General features: G+C 41.4%; 3 protein-coding genes across 3 annotated transcripts in view; 2 read left to right on the top strand and 1 right to left on the bottom strand.

Annotated features, from left to right (window-relative positions):
• Window positions 1-3921, bottom strand: part of GDAP1L1 (ganglioside induced differentiation associated protein 1 like 1) — a 51276-nt gene extending 47355 nt beyond the window's left edge. Inside the window, exon 1 of the transcript XR_006200403.1 lies at window positions 3804-3921. The gene's annotated coding sequence lies outside the window, so the exon portion shown is untranslated. The remainder of the gene's footprint in view (window positions 1-3803) is intronic.
• Window positions 3922-4015: 94 nt separating this feature from the next.
• On the top strand, window positions 4016-4738 carry LOC122214838 (vegetative cell wall protein gp1-like). Its single transcript, XM_042930079.1, has one exon. The coding sequence runs from the start codon at window positions 4016-4018 to the stop codon at window positions 4736-4738; it is 723 nt and encodes a 240-aa protein (XP_042786013.1).
• Window positions 4026-17831, top strand: OSER1 (oxidative stress responsive serine rich 1). The gene is made up of 4 exons (XM_042930906.1): window positions 4026-4184; window positions 8149-8265; window positions 11167-11280; window positions 16999-17831. Exons 2-4 carry the CDS (start codon window positions 8189-8191, stop codon window positions 17684-17686), a joined length of 879 nt encoding a protein of 292 aa, XP_042786840.1. The 5' UTR covers window positions 4026-4184; window positions 8149-8188; the 3' UTR covers window positions 17687-17831.
• The last annotated feature ends 1800 nt before the right edge of the window (window positions 17832-19631 follow it).

Below are 19631 nucleotides of genomic sequence, written 5' to 3' on the forward strand. Positions count from 1 at the left end.
GGTATAATTAAGAAAAAAACCAAATGCTATCAGGTCACAACTGTCAATTATAAGACACATCCAGATTTTTAGAGTGCTAAACTGTGGGAAAGATCATCTTAGATTCAATGACAAAAGCAGTGATAAACAAAAGAGACAAAGTCTCTGTTCTCAGGTCCCTTCTATTGTAGTGAGGGGAGTGGTAATGAATATATATCGTCAGGAGGTGTTAGGTGCTATAATGAAAAATAAAGCCAGCTGAAGGGATACAAATGAAGAGGCATTCTGGGGTAGCCAAGAAAGTCCTGCTGGGGAACTAATATGAGCAGAGACTTGAATGAAGAGAAAAGTTATGGGTAAACCACGTTCCAAGCAGAGGGAACATCAAATACAAAACACTTAAGAGGGAAATGTGCCTGGTGAGTTCAAGGACAGGCAAGTCAAGTGTAGCTGGCACAGTCCCAGACCCTGGGCAGCCAATTTCCTCAAGCCCAGTGTATTTTCTAGGTGAAGGTAAGTATGCCTGATCTACTTAGGGTGTATAAAGGGGAGATGGGTTGAGGCTAAGAAAAGTGGTGTAACTCAGTGATCAGTAAGTTGGGTGTACAGTCAGGTGGCCTAGATTTGAATCACAATTCTACCACTTACAAGCTGTGTGACCTTGGACAAATTATCTCACTGCTCTGATCGTTAAGTTTCCTCAGCTGTAAAATGCGGACACAAATAGCAACTGCTTTGCAAATTGCTTATGAAGTTTAAATGAAACAGTCCTTGTAAATCAGAATACATATGATCATTATCATCACCATCATCTACTCCAAAGTCATCTTAAAAATTACATCAAGGTAAGGAACAAATAAACTTATTTGAGCTTTAAAATGTTTAAGACCAGGGCGCCTGGGTGGCTCAGTCGGTTGAGCGCCCGACTTCAGCTCAGGTCATGACCTCACGGTTCGTGGGTTCGAGCCCCGCATAGGGCTCTGTTCTGACAGCTCAGAGCCTGGAGCCTGCTTCAGATTCTGTGTCTCCCTCTCTCTCTGCCCCTCCCCCACTTGTGCTCTCTCTGCCTCTAAAATAAATAAACATTAAAAAAATTTTTAAAAAACAAAATAAAATGTTTCAGACCCTGATTCCAGATTACCAACTGGTAGGATGGCAGCCACATTGTTGAGAAAATAATTTTTTTTAAGGTTTTGAACTTACCTTCTCCAAAGTCATTTATTTATTTATTTATTTATTTATTTATTTATTTATTTGAGAGGAAGTGCATGCACACGCAGGGATAGGCAGAGAGAGAAAAAGAGAGGGTGGGGGAGAATCTTAAGCAGGCTATCATGACCATGAGATCATGACCTGAGCCAAAATCAAGAGTTGGATGCTTAACAGACTGAGCCATCCAGGCACCCCCAAAGTTATTTATTTTTTTTTAACGTTTATTTATTTTTGAGACAGAGAGAGACAAAGCATGAACGGGGGAGGGGCAGGGAGAGAGGGAGACACAGAATCGGAAGCAGGCTCCAGGCTCTGAGCCATCAGCCCAGAGCCCGACGCGGGGCTCGAACTCACGGACCGCGAGATCGTGACCTGAGCCGAAGTCAGACGCTTAACCGACTGAGCCACCCAGGCGCCCCCCCAAAGTTATTTTTTAAAATTGAAAGCTATCTTCCTATGTAGACAGATTGTTTTTGCAGTATAATTTGATGAAATTAAGTCTCCTCTATTCAATCAGTTAGAAGATACATGAAATAAGAAGTCCTGCTAAAGGAATTTTGTAGCTGCTCTAGCTTTCTGATTAAATGACATTGCTATGTGCGTTACGTTAATACCAAGTCAATTTCTTAAATACACATAAAGTCTGCAAATAAGCTCAGAGGTTTCTCCATGGCTAGAAAGACCCTGTGTTGCTAAAACAGGAGGCATATCTGGCTTTTTGTTTCCTCGATCACATGTTTCATAGCTTCTCTCATTCGGTCATGAGGTACCACACAATGAGTCAGGCCTGTATGTAATGACTTGAGATTTCAGGCCATAGCAAGTGGTGTGAGTTAACAGACTTTGGTATTCCCAAGAGGCTCTCACCTTCCAAATACTCCCTGAGTAATGAGCCACATTCTCAGAAAGCATCTGACTTTATGATGGAGCTATGCTTACATGAAGCACTTGAAACTTTTTTGGTTGTTAGTATTTAATGCCATAATGGATGGAACTAAGGTAGAAGGAAGAATTCACCAAAATTGTATTTAGCACATACTAACCTCAGGAATTGTGTTTGGCTTTGGAGATTCATTACTGACCTAGACACAGTTCTTGTCCTCAAGTATGATGGCTTAATACCACATATTTAGCCTTGATGCAACTCACCTCACAACTTCTGAGAAAAAAATGCACCACATTTCCCCCCCTCCTTTCTTCTTTCCTAAGAGATGTTGAAAAAGGGGCAGCAGTATACAGACAGGCTTTTGAGACATATTAAATCCTGACTCAGTTACTTCTAGCACTGGGTGACAGGACAAGGGGAGCTAGAACAAGTGATCTGAGTCCCAGGCATCCTCATCTGTAAGATGTATACAATCCCAGGAATATTAAATGAGAGAACATGCACATGGCTGCTGCATGGTAGAGGGGAGCCATTATTATCAGCATCATTAGACCTGATGTTGGAACTTTACAGTTAGCAAGTTTTTTCATCCCCTGTCAATTATTAAACTTTTGGTATGAACAAGGAGAATTTAAAATGTTATACCCAAGGCCCACTACACACTTTATGCTCAACAACCTTGTACAATGACCTGTCGATTCAATTCCTAGACGTGGATCAGGCATTCCAAAGTCTGGCCGTGGCTGAACTACTTCTCACAGCCTCTCTACTTAGGTGACTATACCTAAGTATCAGTGGGCGGGGGTGGAAGGGTCCCATTTTGGTTCAGGTAACAACCCTCACCCTAGTGCTGGGCCACAACCAATTCTAGCCAATTTTATACAGGAAAGCGATATTTTCCACAAAGCCCAGGGAAATACAGACGTGGAACCGTGCCATGGCGAGTGATGAGAGAGGCACAGCTGCTTCAGTGGAACCAGTCCCTGTGGTGGGGGGGGGGTGGCGGGGGGTGGTTGCAACTGTTGCACACATCACCCCTTCTCTGCCTTTCATTTGAGCAACTGTCAGAGTCATACAAATGGAAAGATCCCTGAAAAATCACTTACTTGGGTGAATGCCCTATAAACCTTTTTGCAAAATTTAGTGTCTGTGTGTGTGTATGTGTGCATTTCTCTGTCGAGTTCTCAGATTTTTAAAGGAGTCCATGCCTGAAAAAGAGGGAGAGAAAGAGGGAGGGGGAGGGAGGGGGAGGGAGGGGGAGGGAGGGAGAGGGGGGGAGGGAGAGGGAGAGAGAGAGAGAGATTCGCTGATATATAGTCTAACTTCCTCCTCACTTAACAGTTGGAGAAACCGAGGCCAAGCCAGGTAAAAGCAGATGTTTCAAGTCAAACAACAGGGGCACGAGAGCCATTCCAATTCCAGCCTCACATCCATAGCCCTGGCCGTGTCTGATACCTCCCCTCATCTCTGCAGGCCTTGAAAGATGTCCAGGACACGAGGGTTGTCGTCTGAGCTCTGGAGATGTCGCAGGCGGTCCGGTTCCTTAGCACCAAGGAGACTCAGGCCAAGAGCTCAGCGGGGCTCCGGTGCCGCGAAGATTCCCCACCCTGATTCAGGCACCGGAATTTCCGTTGCCTTCGTGACTCCAGGGCGAGCACCAAGCGCAGGGAGACCCCGGGAAGTGAGGCTGCTGGGCGACAGCGAAGAACAGCGCCTACTCACTCACCTGACAGAGAGGAGGAAGCGGGCACGCCCCAAACGCGGTCCCCAGCGAATCCTCCTAGGACCGAGGAATCAGAGAAGAGAATAACAGGAAATGACGTAGATGCACGTGCTTCCGAGAGGGGCGGGTGCGAGGTGTTTGAGAGGCTAGGCCGCCGCCTCGCGCTTGCGCAGCCACCGCCTACCGCGCTGCCGAGTCACTAGGCTAGGTGGAGCATGAACTGGAGGCGGGGCGTGTGCCTGAGTGACGCAGGCGCAGTGAGACCCCGGAGGCGCGGGCTGCCCCCTCCGCGGGTTTGGATCCGGGTCAGTCAGGCGCAGCGATCGGGGAGAGACGATCTGAACCGACGGGAGTGGATCCCCGGAGTGCCCCAGCTGCGAGGAGGTGAGTACCTGGAGGTGATCGGGAGGGGCCGCGGCACCCCGTTTCGCCCTGGCCGCCCGGCCTGGCCGCTGGCGGCTTCCTCTGGGCCCGCCCGCCTCTCGTCGCGTCGTCCCCCGGCGCTGACTGCCTGGGCCCGGCCGGGCCTGGGCCTCTCCGCGCCCCCTTGGCCGCCGCGGCCTGGCCCGGCTCGAGCTCCGCTGTCTCTCCCCTTCCCGCGCCCCCGTGGACCCCGCAGCGTCCCGCCCCTCCGCTCGCTCCCGTCCGGCAGTAGCTTCCCCTTTTCGCCTTCCTTGGCCGCCCTTTGCCCCTTCCCGCCCTTTCTTGCTTGTTTCCGAGACCCAGCCTCGTTGGCTGCCTCTTCGGCTCAGCTCCCGCCTCCTCCTGCATCCCTTGCGCCTCGGCGCCACTCCAGCCTCCCATCCTGGCTCGGGGAGTATCCAGCAGGGGCACCTTTCCAGCTGGAGATCCCGGGCGGACATAGCTTGGGCCTTCGCTCCCCACTTCCCGAGCCTCCCCTCCACCCCAGTTCTGACCTTTCCCCAGATCGCGTTTAATCGCGACCGACCCAGTTTCGGGGCGGGGGGGAGGGAGACAAAATTAACCTCGTGCTTTGACTCTAGCACCGAGAGTGTAGGGGGTGAGAGAGTGGGTAGAGAGAGGTGTGTGTTTTGATCTGGGGGCCAATTGTTTCTACCAAGACTTGTTTGCGTCTTAGGGAGTTGCTGTACAGGATTTTATTTCCCGCACTCCACGCTTACCCGGAGGCTGGGAAAGTTTCTAAATCTTTAACATTGTGATGACACGCTTACGCGGGGATCCTTTATTGATCGATCTCAGGTCTTTTCAGGGTCCTGGATGTTTGGACTTAGGCTTGAGGTTCAAAGAGGTCTTGGTTAAAACTACAAGATGTAAATAAGATTGTGACACATGCTATTCGTTGAAAGTCAGAGAAAACCAGGAATTTGCCCTTTTGATGGAGGAACTTAGAAAATTTTTGTCATTTTTGAAAGGATGGGGAAAATCCGAGGCAAAGTTAAATTGCCCCTTGTGATTTAACTTAAAACAATACAAAGTAACTTCTAATAGGCCTTTGATCTCTTTGGGGATTGTTCCGTTTTCAAGAAGTCAGCGCAGTGAAAACGGCAAGAATGTCTTCACAAATTTAATATTAATGAAAAAAGGCCAAACCAATTACAAGTGTCCCGGCGTTAGTTTTGAGTGAATGGGAAGCTAGGAATACAGAGGAGCATTATGAGCCTTTTGTAATTACAAACATGCTCTGATTTAGCTCTTAAGATCATGTCTAAGACTCACCTTTGCTCTGGGTTAATATAACTTAGGGAAAAGATGCCTAGTCAGAATATTGGAAATAGCTTAGAGCTTCATTCCTAAAATTTTAGTCTATAGCCAATTTTTATTTTGATTTTCAAATAATCTTTTAGTGTGTCGACAAGAATGTTAACTAAGTTTGTATTAACATCTAGAGGTCACCTGCAGTGCAATTAAGTTAGCACTATATAATTAAAAATTACATATCTGGGTGCAGAGCTTTTTAGCACAATGTTAGGGCAGGAATGAGAGTCCAGTCCTTACAGGAATGGCGTTCACAGCCCTGTTATGTGTCAGGTTATCCTTCTGTTTTAACATCTAGTCTGGTGTTAAAGCACATGGTGGGAATTCTGTAAATATTTGTGGACAGAATAAATTTCTGCCTGTGGAATTCAGCAGTGTATATTTAGATGTGATGTGTACTGATTTCCAGAGAGTCCTAGAAGAGGTTTTGTGTGGGGTCTTAGGAGATGGGGAGACTGTCTCAGATTGTTTGATTCTGTCAGGGCCGATAGTCTGAGCATTGACTGACTGGTCATAAAATAATTGAGGAAAACTATAAGCCAAACTTTAATTTAGTTCTGCCAGCAGGAAGAATTTGTTTACAATCGACAGTAGCACTCTTTTAGGTTCTGTGGAGCTTCAAAAATACTGGGATCTGTGATCTTTGCTCACCTCCCTCCCCAGATATGTAGGATATTATTGCGTGTTTGGGGGAGGATCCTGCTCTAAATCCAAAAGAATTAGAAACCAGTGAAATAGGGAATTGATAATGTTTCCTCAAGTTCATATACTGATTAAATAAATCAGCCAAATATGTGGGGAGTGTGTTTAAATTTTTTGACTTAAGAAGTTGCAGTAAAAGCTAGCTGAATTCTTTGGAGACTTTTCAATGTATGCCAGAGAGATCTGCCTAAAATACTTTCTTCTACATGTAAGTAAATAAGTGAAATGAAAGGAATAGTCTTAATTTCTTGCTTCTTTATTCTACTACTGGCACTACATGATTACATTATATCAAACATATTATGACACCCTGACCTTTGGAATATTAGAGGTCTCACAATAACCTCAAACTCACTCCTGAGAAATGAGCAGATAAGGAATCAGAGAAGTTACAAGGGTCCACAGAGAGGCACTGCTCCTTCTGAGAGTGCCGTAGGGAGGTTGGGGGGGTGGGGGGAGGTTTGATGGGGTTAGCAGGTTAGAAATAAGGAAGAGGTAAAGTTAATCCTTTAATTCACAAATCCGCCATCTTTTTTCGTTTTACCTTTTTTTTCTTTTTGATTCTTTGTGGTATGTTCATAGATACTAATTTGTTTATTTTTTTGTTCAGATTTGATATTAGCTAATTGTCTTGAGTGAAAAAGTCAGGAAACTAGATTTCGAAGGATTTGTTAACAGACTTCTCTGTTGTGTCTCTTATTGCTTTGGTTGGGCCCTGTTCCCCTTTTCTTTCTTTAAATATAAAAATCAAGGTGGAAGAATGGAGAATTCTCACTAATCAAACTGGTTGATTAAATGGAGGTCATTTAATGGTGCCTCTACAGAAAAATAATTTATATACATATATATGTGTGTGTATATGTGTATATATGTGTGTATATATATAGATCAGAAAAATAACTTATACGTATAAATATATTTATATGTATACATGCATATACATATAAATATACATATAAATTTATACATATAAATTATTTTTATTATAATTACATATATATAAATTATTATTTTTATTATATATATTTATTTCCCACCTTTATCTTTTGGCTAACTTTGTTCTATTTATCTCTGAGTTGCAAGCATAGTTCATTTATTTTCTCTTTCTTGTGTAATAATTAAAATGCTTCAAAGCTAATAAAAATGAAGGGATCAGCCTTATTGGTAGAGTCTGGAATAATCAGTAAGCATTGAAACATATTTGTAATGCTGCTTTCACAATGGTAACATCTTGATATCTGAATATGGATACTTAAATGAATGTGAATATTGATGTCTGGGTCAGTATTGTTTTAGAGAAATGCTATTGTGTGTCATGAAGTTACACTTAACGGGATATACTTAGGGTTGGACTACACAAATACTCAGTATCATCTTAAAGAATCGGAAGTGCTATATAGGTTGAGGTTTTCACTTTTACCGTATTTCTGATGCAAAGGACATTTTGTTTGTGGGTTTCTAGATCTCTGCAACCAGATTTTTTACTTTCCTGTTAAAAAGTGTGCTTAAACAGATTTCAGGTGATGTAGTTTCCAAAACTGTGTAATAGAATATTGGCATCAAGTATTTTTGGACAGTTTAAATTCTATGATAATAATTGAGTAAGATACAGAATTGTTGAATCACTGTGTTGTACACCTGAAACTGTTAATATAACGTGTCAACTACAATAAAAAAAATCTGTTCTAATAAATATATGTTTCTGTATCATTTCATTTTTCTTTTATTAACAAAACCTACAGTCCCCTGTTGTCTACACTGAAGCTTTTCCTTTTAGAAATAGAAATTTGCTTTCCCCCCCCCCCCCAACGAGCAGTAATAGTATCAGGAATATAGACTTTAACAAAAGGTATACTTTTGAACCTGCCTGTTTTCATCTTGCTCATTTTATTTTTATTTTATTTTTTAGTATTAACAGCAACATCCATAGTAGCGTAAAAACTTTCACAATGAAATCTGAAGCCAAGGATGGAGAGGAGGAGAGTCTACAGACTGCTTTCAAGAAATTAAGAGTGGATGCCTCAGGGTAATTAAATATGTAATATATTATTTGGGGATTGTTTACTAGGTTTAAATAGCCTTTTCCTCTGAAGAAGATCTTGTTTTCTTCTGAAATTTCTCATTATTCATAGAAGATAAAAACATTAATGGTGTGACATTCTACCAAATTAATTTTGCACAACATTATTTTACTTATACAAGAAACTTTTTTTTTTTTTTTAAGAAACTCTTAATGTTAAATTTTGAAAAAATAGCAGCTCATTTGTACTCCCAAGTTGGGTGTTTTGGTTTCCCTTAGCTTTGAGGAGGGTTCCCCACCTCTGTCTTTCATCAAAATTATCAAGCAGTGTCCCATCGGGAATTTCCTCATACGTCTCTAGGGAATCACCATATTTTTTTTTTCCTAAAAGTGAATTGGCTCGATAGAAATCTGCAGACATTCTTGATTTCATGGGCTCTGATTGCTGAGCCTATCACTATGGAAACCTCTATTCATTAGGGTTCTGTCACTGAGATCAATAATCTCGGACCCTTTGGCCAAACTAATTAGAGCACCTGCAGACCAGCTGCTGTCTGAATGTTAATATTTCACTCTTTGCAAAATGTTCTGTGCCAGACTCTTTTCATCCCCATTCTTCACCCCAGGCCAGAAAAAAAATCTCAAATCTTTGATAGATAAGGAATATTTCTTTTCACAATGGAAAATAAACACTGGAAGCTGAGAGTAGAACACTTCCCAACAAGTAATAATCACTGGGATTTATCACTCACCTACTGTGCCCTAGACACTGGTTTAAGCATCTGTGCACGTTACTTAATCCTCACTACGGACTTAGAAGATGGATACTGCTCTTATTCCAGGTTACTGATGAGCTATAGATGATAGGTCACTTGCCACAGGTCACTTTGGTGAGAAGTGGTAGAGTCAGGATTTGAACCCAGACAGTTTGTCTCCAGAACCGGTGCTTTTAACCCTTCCTTTATATGCTGCTTTGAAGACAACATGAAGAGTTGTATACAGTACTTGGCACACAGTAAAAATGAAATAGTTGTTGTTAGAGCTGTTTGCTTACTGCTAATACCATTTGTTTTGGGTTTGGCCTGCCAGGTGAGAAGATTTGTGCTAATGGATTTGCACAAGAACTGCTAAAGGTGCTCACATTTGCTTCCCTGACACTTCAGATAAATCTCTTTCTCCACCCAGTAGCTTTTCCGATATGGTCATCTGCCATTAAAATTGAACAGTACCTTTTAAGTCATTTTGGGAAACAAAAAGCAGAGGAACACGGAGTTCCAGATTATGGTCACGTTCCTTTGTGATATCTGGTATGGGAATAATGCTGGTAATGTACACACACACATATACTTATAAATCCCTTAACGTATCAATTCATATGAGTTACTCTTCATACACAGATTTCTTTCCTGGTGTTTTAGGAAGTTAGAACATAAAATTAAGCTATTTCACTACCCCTAAAAATTACCTGGGACATGGAACATTTAAAAAAAAAAAAAAACAACAACAAAAACCTTTGAAGATATCTGTCTTCAAGCCTGTGGTCAAATATTGTATCTTTGTTGTGTGTGATCTGCCTGGAGTAAAATTACAGAAAGGGAAGGAGCGATGGAGAACATTTGAGAAAATCAAATAAGAGTAGAAGGGGTGAGTCATTACCATGACTAAGCAGAATAGGACTTGTGTAATGTATCATATGTTTCTAGTTGTTTCATATTGTTGCTGATTTACAAATGGGACATCTGAGGTCCTGACTCATAAACTACCCAAGCCTTGCCAGGAATTTAGCACTATCCTGTTCAACAGGTTTTGATTCCCAATGGTATTTGTTTTATCAGGACAAATTTCTATATATATATTATAAAACAACATAATCTTTTTTATCTGATTATAAAATAATGCATTCTATTACAAAAATTCACAAAAACAAAAAGGAAGTAAAAATCACAGTTTATATTAATGCTGTTAACATCTAGACCATCAGTATGTAATATCATACAGTATATTTACATAGTTGAGATCATAATATACGTATAGTTGTTTACGCTATTTTCTCTTAATGTTATTAGTGTTCTCCTGTCATTAGAAGTTCTTTGTACACCTAATTTTTTAAAATTCCTAATATTCCATTGAATAGATGTGTCATCACTTATATAATGTAGTATTTTCTATTTTCTACTGGGAATTTAAGTTATTCCTAGTTCCTTTTTATTTTAGATTATTTCAGTGAACATCTTTTTACTTTAGTAGATTAATATTTCCTTCTAAAGGATTTTTATTACTACCACAGCATGTGTAGCAGGAGCCCAGTGTGTATGTGTGTGTGTGTGTGCATTGAAAAGGTCTGGAAGGATTTATACCAAAATTTTAATCTCTGGGTTGTGAGATTATAGGTATTCTTTTCTTTCAAAATTTTTCATCTTCTTTACTGGGAACCCATATTACTTGTATAGTTTTAAACTGCAAAGATTGAACTGTCAGTAATATTTCAAGTTTATTGGTTGTAAAAAATACTCCTTTTTATGTTAGTCTCCTGAAGGTTTTGCCCCTCAGCTTAGTTTTCCTGGCTCTGATTGGCCTCTACCTACAATAAATGGTCAGTGTCATCAGCATTCTCTGTGGACATAAGGCCTTATCTGCCCCAGATAAACAGCCTAAAAGTCTGTTTATATCCTGTTGCTAGTCATACTTAGGAATTACTATTTGGTTTGTGATTTTGCAACCGTGGGCTTTTAGGCATCCCCTAAATTTGGTTTTAGAGGAAAATTTGCTATAAAAGCAGCACTTTTTTGAGAAACCCAAATGAGAAGGAAGAAAGGTATTAATACAAGTTGTGTTTAAGTTGGTGAGAGCAGTAAGTTCTCCTCCTTTCGGTTTTTTGTAAACGGTAAACTTTGTTCTCTTCTTCAGGTCCATAGCATCTCTGTCTGTTGGAGAAGGCACAAATGCCAGAGCATCGGTCAGAACAGCAGCAGATGATGCCAAACTGAAAACCACATGTGCATCGAAAGACAGTTGGCATGGGTGAGAGCGTCTTACTGCAGATGGCGTTTGTTCCAAAGCCTTGATTTTATTTTTTTTCTAAGTTTAATGTTTGTTTATTTTTGAGAGAGAGAGACAGAGACAGAGTGTGACCTGGGGAGGGGAAGAGAGACAGAGGGAGACCCAGAATCCGAAGCAGGCTCCAGGCCCCAAACTGCACAGAGTCCAACACCGAGTTCAGACTCCCCAACCACGAGATCATGACCTGAGCCAGTCAGATGCTTAACCGACTGGGCCATTCAGGCACCCCGATCCCAAATACTTTAAATTAGTATTGGACTTTCTTCCCTGAATATCCAGAAAAGAGTATGTTAGATACAGAACCCAAGACCCAGTGATTAGAGAAGAGCTGTTCTTAATGGAGAATTTGCTGAGACTTGCTATATGGCTTGGTCCATAGTCAGTTTTTTTAAATGTCCTATGTGTATTTGAGTAGAATGGGTCTTCTGTCATCATTCTTGGGTTTTCTTTATGTCCATTAAATCAAGCTTTTAAATGTATTTGAATCTTTTTCCAGTAATTTTTTTTCAATAGTTTTTTTTCAGTCTCTCAGTAATTGAGACATATATGTTGAAATCTTCCCCATGGGAGTGAATTTGTCTATTTTCCCCTTAAATTCTGTATTTTTGCTTTATGTATCTTAAAGCTGTTTTGTTAGGTTTTTACAGTGTAGGTTCATACCAGCTTAGAATGTTTTCTTTCCTGATGAATTGAGATTTTTAATTATATAGTGACATTCTTAATTCCTCCTAATGGCTTTTGTTTAAAGTCTATTTTGTCCAGAATTAACATAGTTAATCCAGTCATATTTTGGTTGGTATTTGCGTGTTGCATCTTTTTTTAATCTTTTATTTTCAACCACTATGTGTTTTAAAATTTTAGATGTGTGTGTCTCATATACATATGGCTTATTTTGTTTTGTTTTATTCAATCTGATAATCTTTTTAACTGCTGAGTTCAGTGCATTTATTTATTTTGATTGTTGATAAATTTAGACTTGTTTCTGCCATTTTACTTTATGCTGTTTGTCCTGCTCTCTGTTTTTGTGTTTGTTTGTTAGTTTTTTACTCTTCCTATACCTTCCCTCTTCTCCTCACCTTTTAAAAAATTGTTTGAAATGGGTGTGTTTTTTTCCCCCTCTACCACTTTTCCTTCTACTGGCTTACAAATTATATGCTGTGTTTCTATTCTTTTAGTAATTCGCCTTGAAATTCCACCATACATGCTTAACAAAGACAAAAGTTATTACAGTGACCCTTGAACAGCATGGGGGTTGGGGCACCAATCTCTCTGCAGGTCAAAAATCCATGTATCACTTCTGACTCCCCCAGACTTTACTAATAGCCCACTGTTGACCCAAAGCCTTACAGATAACATAGTCAACTAACACATATTTTGGATGCTTTATGTATTATATAGTGCATTCTTAAAGTAAGCTACAGAAAACAAAATGTTACTAAGAAAATCATGAGGAATAAAAAATACATTTACAAGTACTGTAAAAAATCCATGTATAAGTGAGTCCATGGAATTCAGACCTGTCTTATTCAAGGGTCCAACTGTATTTTAATCCTCCTCCTTGTAATCTTTTCACTTTGACCTCCTGATGTCCATGTGTAGTTTCCCAATATTTTAGTTTTCTTGCTTCTTTTTAATCTCACAAATTAGGTTTTATTATTTAAATAAGCAGTGTTTGCTTAGTTTTATCTCATTTACAGTTTCTTTGCTCACCATTCTTGTAACTCAGACCTTCCATACAGGGTGCCTTTCTTTTGAAGTATTTCCTTCAGAAATTCCTTTAGCAAAGGTCTGTTAGTAAATAGGGCCTCTTATAGAACTACCCATAGAATAAATTTGAATGGTGTCCCCCTCACCCTTCTTCCCTGTTGTATAACATGAAGTTCTATTGGTAAATATACCTTGCTTTGATTTATCTGAGAATATCTTTTTTTTCATCCTTGTTCTTGAAAGACACACCTGATTTGCTGAAGCTGTAGTTCTGAGTTATTTTTTCTTAGCACTGGAAGATATTCATTGTCTTCTGGCTTCATTGTTGATGTTGAAAAGTCTACTTTCAGTCTTACTGTTGTTCTTTCTGGAAATAATCTGTCTAGTCTCTGGCTGCTTTTAAAATGTTACAGTTTTGGAGAGTCTACAGTTTTGTTACAGTGTGTCTAGATGTGGATTGCTCTTTATTTGTCCTGTTTCAGGGTGCTGCCTGTATCTGTAGATCTCTTCTTTCATCAATTCAGAAAATTTCTCAGCCATTATCTCTTCAAAAATCACTTGTCTCCCATGCTTTGTCTTTACCTTCAGAGATTCCAGACTTCTTGTTCTATCTTACATCTCTCTCTCTTTCTCTTCTTTTTATTTTATTTATTTTATTTTATTTTATTTTATTTTATTTTATTTTATTTTATTTTTAACGTTTTTTATTTATTTTTGAGACAGAGAGACAGAGCATGAACAGGGGAGGGGCAGGGAGAGAGGGAGACACAGAATCGGAAGCAGGCTCCAGGCTCTGAGCCATCAGCCCAGAGCCTGACGCGGGGCTCAAACTCACGGACCGCGAGATCGTGACCTAAGCTGAAGTCGGACGCCCAACCGACTGAGCCACCCAGGCGCCCCTCTCTCTCTTTTTTTTTTAATATATAATTTATTGTCAAGTTAACTAACATACAGTGTATATACAGTGTACTCTTGGTTTTGGGGGTAGATTCCCATGATTCATCACTTACATACAACACCCAGTGCTCATCCCAAAAGTGCTCTCTTCAGTGCCTGTCACCCATTCCTCCCTCCTGTCCCCCCATCAACCCTCAGTTTGTTCTTTGTATGTAAGAGTCTCTTATGGTTTGCCTCCCTCTTTGTTTGTAACTATTTTTCCCCTCTCCCTTCCCCCATGGTCTTCTGTTAAGTTTCTCAAGTTCCACATATGAGTGAAAACATGATCTGTGTCTTTTCCTGCCTGACTTCACTTAGCATAATACCCTCTAGTTCCATCCACGTTGTTGCAAATGGCAGGATTTCATTCTTTCTCATTGCCAACCTGTATTCCATTGTATATATAAACCACATCTTCTTTATCTGTTCATCAGTTGATGGACATTTGGGCTCTTTCCACGATTTGGCTATTGTTGAAAGCGCTGCTATAAACAAGGGGTACATGTGCCCGTATGAATCAGCACTCCTGTATCCTTTGGATAAATTCCTAGTAGTGCTATTGCTGGGTTGTGCTATTTTTAATTTTTTGAGGAACCTCCACACTTTTCTAGAGCGGCTGCACCAGTTTGCATTCCCACCAACAGTGCAAGAGGGTTCCGGTTTCTCCACATCCTCGCCAGCATCTATAGTTTCCTAAGTTGTTCATTTTAGTCACTCCGACCGGTGTGAAGTGGTCTCTCATTGTGGTTGTGATTTGTATTTCCCTGATGATGAGTGATGTTGAGCATCTTTTCATGTGTCTGTTGGCCATCTGGATGTCTTCTTTGGAAAAGTGTCTTCTGCCCATTTCTTCACTGGATTATTTGTTTTTTTGGGTGTTGCGTTTGGTCAGTTCTTTATAGATTTTGGATACTAACCCTTTATCCGATATGTCATTTGTAAATATTTTCTCCCATTCTGTCGGTTGCCTTTTAGTTTTGTTGATTGTTTCCTTTGCAGTGCAGAAGCTTTATATTTTGATGAGGTCCCAATAGTTCTCTCTCTCTTTTTTTTTTTAAGTTTATTTATTTATTTTGCGAGAGGCAGAGATAGTGCAAGTGGGGGAGGGGCAGAGAGAGAGGGAGACAGAGAGAATCCCAAGCAGGCCCTGCATTGCCAACACAGAGCCTGATGTGGGTGGAGCTTGAACTCACAAATAGTGAGATCATGACCTGAACCTAAACCAAGAGTCGGATGCTTAAATGACTGAGCCACCCAGGCACCCCTTACATATCTCTTTAACTTCTTTTACATTTTTCCAAGTCTTCAAGCCTCTACTACCTCTCATGTCAGGGGTAGGCAAACTTTTTTTGTAAAGCGCCAGATAGTAAATATTTCAGGTTTTGGAGGCCAAGAGGTGAGATCTAAGGATACTACGTAGGTACTTATATAAGTGAGAAAATTCCTGCCCTGCCCCATTTGCCTGATGCACACTGTTCTGGCTGGTGGACATACTTTGTGTTCAGTTGCTTAGTGTCCGCATGAAATGACTAGCCTGGCAATACCGGAGTCAGTTTTATCCTGTGCCCCAGTGGTACCCGGATTCCAGCATGCCCCTCTTTCCTCCAGAGAGCCCAGCACAAGCCAGACTGGAACTGAGATTCCACCTCTCAGGGCCCAACAGTTACTGACAGCAGAGCCCTAGCATGTAGATGGCGGCCAGCGTGGGACCAGGCAGTGGTGTGACACATCTCCTGGCCGGGAGGGCAGGCACAGGGAGCAGAGGACAGGGTGGAGTGTGTCCCTGCCCGGTCTCCGTGGCTCACAGTGTGAGTCAGCTGGGGGCCAGATTTGACCCGCAGACCACAGTTGGTTCAGTCCTGTTACGAATAATTCAGATTTATCTTCCAGTTCGCTGTTTCTTTCCTTAGCTCTATGTATTCTACTCCTTGGCCCATCCAGTTAGTTTAATTTCAAATACAGTTTTTTTATTTCTTAAAGTTCTTTTTGGTTCTGTTTTCAGTTTTGCTTGGCGGTTTTGAGTCTCTCTCTCTCTCTCTCTCTCTCTCTCTTTTTTTTTTTTTTGCCTTTGCTCAGTTCTCTTATTTAAATATTTTATTAAAAGTTATATAGAATGTCTGATAATTCCCACTACCTGAAAACTTGAGGGAGTCTAAATCTGTTTGTCAGCTGTTACTAGCGATGGAAACGAATCCTGGGTCACCTGGGTGGCTCAGTTTGTTGAGCGTCAGATTCTTGATTTCCACTCAGGTCATGATCCCAGGGACATGGGACTGAGCCCCGTGTCAGGCTCTATGCTGAGCATGGAGCCTGCTTGGGATCCTCTCTCCCTCTCTCTTTCTCTCTTAAAAGAAAAATAAAGCGGCATCTGGGTGGCTCAGCCTGTTAAGCATTCGACTTTGGCCCAGGTCATGATCTCACGGTTTGTGAGTTTGAGCCCCGTGTTGGGCTCTGTGCTGACCACTCAGAGCCTGGAGCCTGTTTCAGATTCTGTGTCTCCCTCTCTCTCTGCCCCTCCCCTGCTCATGCTCTATCTCTCTCTGTCTCAAAAATAAATAAAAACATTAAAAAAAAAAATGAATCCTAAATCTGCTGCTCTGTTTGGTAGTCATGACACAGTGGCCATTTGCACCATCAGCCTCACAAGTGGTCCGGAAGCTGCTACGTTCACGGCATAGAGCTTGGACTTTACAGCATCTAGTGGTTTGGTGCAGGGTGCTTTCCCAGACCCAGTGGCCAAAGGTTCCCAGGCCAAGGGTTGGGACAGGGCAGGTGTTCTGCACCCAGTGTTTGGCCCAAGAAATGCAATTAAAAACTACCCTTTACCTCTCCTATTTCTGTAGCTTGCTAATAGGGAGATGTTGAAGTTTTTGAGATGCCGACTTAGGCAGCTTGAAGATGGAGGTAAGCACGTCTCTTTGGGGGAAACTTATGACCCTAGACTCCAGAGGAGAGGAGGTAAATTTCCAGCTATCGTAAAGAATCTATTTAGGGGAGCTGTGTATCCCAACATCTTGTGCGTTGTTTTCCTCTTAGGTCTTCAAGGAAGTCTTCACGAGGAGCAGTGAGGACCCAGCGCCGTCGACGTTCTAAGTCTCCTGTCCTTCATCCTCCAAAGTTTATACATTGCAGTACAATAGCTTCTGCTTCCAGCAGCCAGCTCAAGCACAAAAGCCAGACTGACTCCCCTGATAGCAGCAGTGGGCTGGGAATTTCCACCCCTAAAGAGTTCAATGCAGGAGAATGCTCTACTTCTCTCGATACTAATCATACAGGGGCAGTTGCTGAGCCTTTGAGAACTTCGGTTCCCAGGCTCCCATCAGAGAGTAAGAAGGAAGACTCCTCTGATGCTACCCAAGTCTCCCAAGCAAGTCTCAAGGCCAATGATCTCTCTGACTTTCAATCCGTTTCCAAGCTAAACCAGGGCAAGCCATGTGCATGCTTAGGCAAGGAGTGCCAGTGTAAGAGATGGCAGGACATGGAAGTTTATTCCTTTTCAGGCCTGCAGAGTGTCCCTCCCTTGGCCCCAGAACGAAGATCCATGCTTGAGGACTACTCTCAGTCGCTCCACACCAGAACTCTGTCTGGCTCCCCCCGCTCCTGTTCTGAGCAAGCTCGAGTCTATGTGGATGATGTGACCATTGAGGACTTGTCAGGCTACATGGAATATTACTTGTATATTCCCAAGAAAATGTCCCACATGGCAGAAATGATGTACACCTGATAGCAAGAAGCTCATTAATATGCTTTAAACCAATGAAGGGTTGTCAGAGAGATTTAGTTAATGGCAGACCTTGCGGCCACGTTGTGTGAGAAGACGTCTCCTTCTGCTCACTGTGCTTGCAATAAAAACTTTTCTTGGCATCTCAGTTCATCTTCATTCTTTAAACTTACTCCCTGCGTTCTTACATACGCACCAAGGCGAGCAGATCAAAGGAAAACCCCTCCCATTTAGAAAAGTTTCTGGGAGTTGAAGAAACCATAATTGCTTGACTGGTAGCAGTGGTTATATGGTAAAGGCCTTTGTAAAGCAGTGCATTTTTCAGATCTGTTTAAGATTTTTTAGCCAAGGAAAATGAAACGTTTCGTAACGGGACCGAACATTCGTCATGCTGTAGTCGCCAGCCCAGAATCTTAGAATTTATATGACTGGTTTAAACCATCTCTGAGTTAACACAAGTTGATTGTGTCTTTCAAGGTTTGTTAATGTTATTGTTAAGCCAGAGACCTAAGGTTTAGATTCAATATGAATAAACTAGCTGGCCTGCCCTGTATTGTTTGAGAGAATCATTAACCATCACCAAAACACCCCTGCTGGTGCTTGGCTCCTGGAGGCTGTGTTACCTTCGTGTTCCTCAGGTAGGCAGCAGCAGGGAGCGGGCTGCTTCAGTGGAAGGAGGGGGTGTAACGTTTGAAACTAGCGTGCATCTTCTCCAGCTCTGGGATTTTAACACGTGAGGCATGTTTCAGTCAGTTGTAATGTGGATCTCATACCTCAGTTTCAAATCTTCTGGATGGATATGATCTCTTCGCACTGCCCTCCTCCCTGGCAGCAACCCTGAAACTATTTTGTACGTGCTATATATCCTGTATTTCTGGTTGGCCATCCCAAGATTCCTTCCAAAATTTGGTTTAAAAAAAACAATCCTGAGTTTCAGCTGGAGGATGAATCCCACTTTTTCAGGTGGCTTCCAAGTGGATTTTACATATACCAGATAACGTATATATATATGTATATATATATATATATATATACATATATATATATGTTTATATATATATATATGCACACACACACACACACATATATATGTTTTGATTTTTTTTAACGCCTTTTTTTTTTTTTTTTTTTTTTTTGAGAGAGAGCAGGGGAGGGGCAGAGAGAGAGGGAGACAGAATCTAAAGCAGGCTCTAGGCTCTGAGCTATCAGCACAGAGCCAGATGCAGGGCTCAAACTCAGGCATGGGAGATCATGACCTGAGCCGAAGTCAGACGCTCAACTGACTGAGCCACCCAGGTGCCCCCCACATAACTTAACATTTTAATTCAAACCATCCTAAGCATTCCCATCAGATTTAGTGAGACTCTGTCCAGCCATTTTAACATCACGTTAACAGAAAGTTTGTTTCATTTTTATGTAGATTACGAAACAAGTTTTCTTCTTTACTAAAACATCCCACTGACTGGAATTGGTTCAAGAATGTGAGGTCTGGGTTTCACACATATGTGATCGGTACTTGTGTGAGGTGGGAAGGGTATTGCCTGGAAAAGCCCTGAACATAAGTAGTGGGAGATCTCTGCTCGTTCCTAGTTTAGCATGAGTTTAGTGACATCTGAAGGCTATGGTTCAAGCAAGGGAGCACGATACCTTGCCATCATAGCCCTGGAAGCGGAGAGATTTCTTAATAATGATAAGCCGAAAGAATGCTGTTCCACATCCCTAAGGCAGCAGTTGTGAAACCTTTGGGTCTCATGACTCATTTACAAATTAAGGATGCCAAAGAGATTTTGTTCATGTGGGTTATACTTAAAAATATTTACCATGTCAGAAATTCAAACTAAGAAATTAAAAAAAATAATAATGTATTACTCGATTTAGAAGTAGTGGTTTTATTACACGTTAACATTTTTAGTTGAAAAATAAAATAGAAGAGTGGCAGTGTTTTACA

Source organism: Panthera leo, chromosome A3 (assembly GCF_018350215.1).
Source record: "Panthera leo isolate Ple1 chromosome A3, P.leo_Ple1_pat1.1, whole genome shotgun sequence".
Lineage (NCBI taxonomy): Eukaryota > Metazoa > Chordata > Mammalia > Carnivora > Felidae > Panthera > Panthera leo.

Coding starts and splice junctions, on each gene's coding strand:
- LOC122214838 (XM_042930079.1), top strand. CDS start 4,016: ATGAACTGGAGGCGGGGCGTGTGCCTGAGTGACGCAGGCGCAGTGAGA.
- OSER1 (XM_042930906.1), top strand. CDS start 8,189: ATGAAATCTGAAGCCAAGGATGGAGAGGAGGAGAGTCTACAGACTGCT. Junction 8,266..11,166: donor TTAAGAGTGGATGCCTCAGG/GTAATTAAATAT, acceptor TCTCTTCTTCAG/GTCCATAGCATCTCTGTCTG. Junction 11,281..16,998: donor TCGAAAGACAGTTGGCATGG/GTGAGAGCGTCT, acceptor TTTTCCTCTTAG/GTCTTCAAGGAAGTCTTCAC.